We start from the raw sequence: 5660 nt of genomic DNA on the forward strand, positions 1-5660 counted from the left end.
TACCTGTTATCCATAGGTTTAGTCTTCTCATTGTGTCCTGGATTTCCTGGATGTTTTGAGTTAGGATGTTTTTGCATTTTGAATTTTCTTTGATTGTTGTGCGGATGTTCTCTATGGAATCTTCTGCACCTGAGATTCTCTCTTCCATCTCTTGTATTCTGTTGCTGATGCTCACATCTATAGGTCTTGATTTCTTTCCTAGGGTTTCTATCTCCAGAGTTGTCTCTCTTTGGGTTTTCTTCATTGTTTCTACTTCCATTTTTAGATCTTGGACGGTTTTGTTCAATTCCACCACCTGTTTGTTTGTGTTTTCCTGTAATTCTTTAAGGGATTTTTTTGTGTTTACTCTTTAAGTTCATCTACCTGTTTAGCAGTGTTTTCCTGTAATTCCTTGAGGGAATTTTGTGCTTCCTCTTTAAGGGTTTCTACCTCTTTAGCAGTGTTCTCCTGTATTTCTTTAAGTGAGTTATTAATGCCCTCCTTAAAATCCTCTACCAGCATCATGAGTTATGATTTTAGATCTGAATTTTGCTTTTCTGGTGTGTTCTGGTATCCAGGACTCGCTGTGGTAGGTGTACTGGGTTCTGATGATGCCCAGTGGTCTTGGTTTCTGTTAGTAAGATTCTTTCATTTGAGTTTTGCCGTCTGGTAATCTCTGGTGTTAGATGTTCTAGCTGTCTCTGTCTGGAGCTTGTTCCTCCTGTGATTCTTTAGCCTCTGTCAGCACTCCTGGGAGACCAACTCTCTTCTGAGTTCCAGTGGTCAGAGCACTCTCTGCAGGCAAGCTCTCCTCTGGCAGGGAAGGTGTCCAGCAGTCTGGAGCTCAGATCCACCTCCTGATTCCTAGGGTCAGGGCTCTCCCTGGAGGCCAACTCTCCTCTGGCAGGGAAAGTGTCCAGGGCTCTGGGTCTCAGCTCTGCCTCCTGGCTGAGGATGAAGGCCCGAAGGGACCCTGTCCAAGAAGCTCTGTTGCTTCTGATGCCCACGTGCTCTCCTGCGTGGACTGGTCTCAATGATCCCAAGATTCTGGCTGTGCTAGGGCCTGCCTTTGTGCTTTGACCCTGTTGCTGCTAGCACAAGACCCTCTGGAATTTTTGGAACTGATGTTGTGCTCCACTCACCAGTGATCTCAAGATCCCGCGTGTGCCAGGGTGCCTGCAGTGTGGAGAGTCCTCTGGGGATCTTGAGGCCCTCCACTCAGATCGTGCCCAAACCCTTCCAATCTTTTAATGCATTTGTAGAAGATGCTTATGGGTGAAAAATCCATTTTTAAACTTTTCCTTTATTTTTTAGGCACTTGTCAGGCTGTATTTGGACAAGGCCACTCTAATCTGGAATGGAAATGTTGTTACAGGGCTGGAAGCCCTTGCTAATTTTTTTGAGATGTTGCCTTCCAGCGAATTCCAGATCAATATGTTAGATTGCCAACCAGTTCATGGTAAGTATCAAACTATCTCCTTTATTTTAGGTTAGTAAACACTGAGGTCTACAACCCAAGCAGCAGTAATCTTCAGTAGTGGGTGTGTTTACTTATTTAAGCAAGTTAAGTGTCACAAAACAAATTTATACAGTCAGTATTTGGGTCTTCTTTTAGGTGATTTTCACCCCAGAAAACCACCATTAATTTTGAGAGATTGTGATTTTTTTTTGTTAATGAAAAGGAGAATGCCTACAGAAAAAATAATTTATGTCATATCATATATTACTGCGTTTGAGTGTTTGTTAAAATTTTAGAGAACTGTATTCTGTGAAAGAATGACTTGTGACAGAATGTGATTCACAGTGGATTGATTGATGCAGTGTGCAATGCTTACCCTTAGACGGGTGCTTGCATTCTCATATAGTTGTTTATAATGATATTCCATTCCCTCAGGTTTCCTGAAGAATGGCGTCTGAAACAAACTGTCAATGATGTTAGATATGTAAGGAAATATTAACACATGTAGGGAGCATATGGTCATGTTAGCTTTTTAATCTCTGTTTTGAAATTTGAGAGTACTCTGTAAATCTTTCTGGACTAAAAAATCATGTTAATTTTTTTTAAAATATTAAACTATTGACTTTGGGATGCCTGCTTAAAGTATAGAATAGTCATAAAAATACTTGAACATTACATCATAAGCTTAGATAAGTAAAGTGACCTATTTCTCTTGTTTCTGTTGCTAAAGAGCAAGCTACCCAGTGCCAAACTACAGTGCTCGTTGTGACCAGTGGAGTTGTGAAGTTTGATGGAAACAAGCAGCATTTCTTTAACCAGAACTTCCTGCTGACTGCGCAGAGCACTCCTAACAGCACTGTGTGGAAGATTGCAAGTGATTGCTTCCGTTTTCAAGATTGGGCTAGTATTTAAAGGAGCAAAAGCCCATTCTATTGGTCCATTAGTTCCAGCAAGAGAAGTTTAAGGAGAATTAATATATTTTGTGCAAAAGTACTACAAACTTAAGTGTATGTGCTAAAACTAAATGTATGTAACTTTTTTTTTTTATTTATTTTTAGCAGCGCCTTTGCTAGATCAGCTGCCAGTTTGGATTATTGCCCTTAAGAGCTTTAAAGATAGTTTTTTTACATGCCTTATGCATACATTCCACTACTGACACTCTCGAGGTAATATTAAACATGATCTAGGTACTAAGATATTCACTGTGAACCCGATCTATTGCACAAATGGAGTCCTTTTGTATTCCTCTCTATGGGATAGCACAAGATAGCTCTGTAGGATAGTCTCAGTTACTAGGGTAATTTCTCAATGAAGCACATGCCTGTTTACGATTAACACTGGTACTAAAGTTTTAATATATAAGTATTTGAAGTCTGTTCAGCTTAGTTTTACGCTAGTGTTCCTCCATATTTGAATTGTGTATAACTGTATAATAGGCCGTGTTGTTTTCTTGCATTGACATGTTTCCTTTTGAAATGAGGTAATCAATTAGATGGGCAAAAAAAAAAAATGTTCTCAACTGATACTTGTATATCGGGTGCATTTAATGGCAGTAACAACTCTGAAAGCTTTTTTTCGTGCCGGCTTCAGGTCAGTGTGTTTATGCGATAAATGGGAGTGAAAAGAGAAGCTGTAATGGGAGAGTAAGAAATGAGAAATAGAGCAATCTAAGACTGAAGCCTCTCAAGAGAGGGAGCACACTTGTCCCCTACCTCCTGGAAGGGAGCCAAGTTTCAGGATTTGCATCCCAAGAGTCTCTAAGAACCCTTGCCATGGTCCTAAAAACTGGATTTTAAGATCATTTTACGTCCCCTTCATGCCTGTCTCCAGTATCCATCCCAGCTTCTTTATGAATGTAAGGGATTAAAATATCAGCTGTAAACTTAACTTTGTCTCAGAATCTGAAAATTAGAAAGAAAGCTATCTCAGTCTCTGTGCATGCTGAACTCCAAATTCTTCCATATCAACTTCAAGCCCAAAGCCTCCAATGTATTACCTACCATGCACATGAATAATTTTCTTCCATGGCTTTTACACTGTCAACTGTTTTACCTACTTTTTAAAATTAAGTCTTTGATTTTATGATTTATTTCTGTATGGCACTGGATAAAAATATTATTAAAACTTTTCTGCCTATGGTTAAAAATCCAGAAATCAAAGAAAAGATCTTCATGATAAACTTCAAAGGAACAAACTTTCTGTTTTAGCTTCTAAAGACAAAAATATAAAGTTTTTAGCTTTTAGTTAAACTTTATAATTCTTTGCAATTTTTAAGTATTTTAAGCTAAACATGCAAGGTTTGTTCTGTAGTATGATCACTATTAAATTTTTATCACTCAATTTTAAAACTAGTAATTTCCTTTGGCTCAGAAATGTACTCTACTTATAATTATTGTATTATTTAAATGAACTAGAAGGTGATAGAACTGATATTTAAACCATGGCTCATTTCAGTTCTTATCAAAACATATACATTCTAGTCTATTCAGAGTGAGCTTGCTCTTATTTCGAATTTTTTCCATTAACTATGTCTTTAGCAGAAATAATTAAAATACCCAGTCACTGCCCTTTCTATTGGTGGAGAACAATCGCAAAATCTGTGTATAATTAGCAATAACAGAACTAAACCATTGTTTAGTTGCTAATCATATGTTGCTTTATCCATATGCTGTATAACTCCATAACATGTATGACTTTAAATGGCTGGAACTGCTCATATGTGGACTAAACTATTTTTGACATGTTCATATTTTTATAACTTAAGAAATAAAAGTTGCATTTTCACAAGTTTTCTCAAGTCTTTTTTAAGGTGTTTTTGGTTTTGTATTTAAGTCCCAGAATGGGAACCACTTAATTATTAGAATTCTTTTTTAAATATTTTATTGGTTATTTTATTTATTTACATTTCAAAGGTTATCCCCTTTCCCAGTTTCCTCTCCATAAACCCCTTATCCCATCCCCCTTCACCTGATTCTATGAGGGAGCTCCCTACCTACCCACCCACCCACCCACCCACCCACCCACTTCCACCTCACCACCCTAGCATTCCTCCACACTGGGGCATCCAGTCTTCAAAGGACCAAGAGTCCCTCCTCCCATTGATGTCCAACAAGGCCATCCTCTGCTACATATGCAGCTGGAGCCATGGGTCCCTCCATGTGTACTCTTTGGTTGGTGGTTTAGTCCCTGGGAGCTCTGGGGGTCTGGTTGGTTGATATTGTTGTTCTTCCTATGGGGTTGTAATCCCTTTCAGCTCCTTCAGTCCTTCCCCTAACGCCTCCATTGGGATCTCCATGCTCAGTCCAATAGTTGGCTGCAAGTATCCAAATCTGTATCAGTAAGGCTCTGGCAAAGCCTCTCAGGAGACAGCTATATCAAGCTCCTGTCAGTAAGCACTTCTTGGCATCAGCAATAGTGTCTGGGTTTAGTGTCTGCATGTGGGATGGATCCCAGGTGGGGCAGTCTCTGGATGGCCTTTCCTTCAGACTCTGCACCACATTCATTTCCTTTAGACGAGCAATTCTGGGTTAATATTTTTGAGATGACTACACAGTCCCATCCCTCAACTGGGGGCCTTGCCTAACCTCTGGATATGGACTCTACAGGTTTTCTCTCCGCTCTGCTTGGGTATTCAACTAATAATCCCTCGGGTCCTGGGATCCTCTTGCTTTCCTGGCATCTGGGACTTTCTAGTGGCTATCCCTGGTTCCCCACCCCTACAACTACACAACTCTGTTAAATTATCTGATCCCCTGCCCAGTCTCCGCCCACACCTGATCCTGTTCCCTTTTTCCTCACCATCTTCTCTCCCTCCCACGTCACTCCCTCTGTCTACCTCTCATGATAATTTTGTTCCCCTTCTGAGTGAGACTGAAGCATCCACACTTTGGGTCTTCCTTCTTCTTGAACTTCATATGGTCCATGAGTTGTATTGTGGGTATTCCCAGTTTTTTTTTTTTTCTTAATAGCCACTTATCAGTGAGTACATACCATGTGTGTTCTTTTGTGACTGGGCTACCACATTGAGGATGATATTTTCTAGTTCCATTCATTTGCCTGCGAATTTCATGAAGTCATTGGGGTTTTTTTGTTTTGTTTTGTTTTGTTTTTTTGTTTTTGTTTTTGTTTTTTTCGAGACAGGGTTTCTCTGTATAGCCCTGGCTGTCCTGGAACTCACTTTGTAGACCAGGCTGGCCTCGAACTCAGAAATCTGCCTGCCTCT

The 5660-nt window shown here is 39.8% G+C and overlaps 1 protein-coding gene across 2 annotated transcripts in view; it reads left to right on the forward strand.

Moving 5' to 3' along the window:
* Positions 1 to 4225, forward strand: part of Nxt2 (nuclear transport factor 2 like export factor 2) — a 10043-nt gene extending 5818 nt beyond the window's left edge. For both annotated transcript variants that reach the window (XM_021153102.1, XM_021153103.1), the window contains exons 4-5: positions 1294 to 1438; positions 2169 to 4225. In XM_021153102.1, coding sequence (XP_021008761.1) covers positions 1294 to 1438; positions 2169 to 2350 — 327 coding nt within the window. In that variant the 3' untranslated portion in view covers positions 2351 to 4225. The remainder of the gene's footprint in view (positions 1 to 1293; positions 1439 to 2168) is intronic.
* The last annotated feature ends 1435 nt before the right edge of the window (positions 4226 to 5660 follow it).

Source organism: Mus caroli, chromosome X (genome assembly GCF_900094665.2).
Source record: "Mus caroli chromosome X, CAROLI_EIJ_v1.1, whole genome shotgun sequence".
In the NCBI taxonomy this organism is placed as follows: domain Eukaryota; kingdom Metazoa; phylum Chordata; class Mammalia; order Rodentia; family Muridae; genus Mus; species Mus caroli.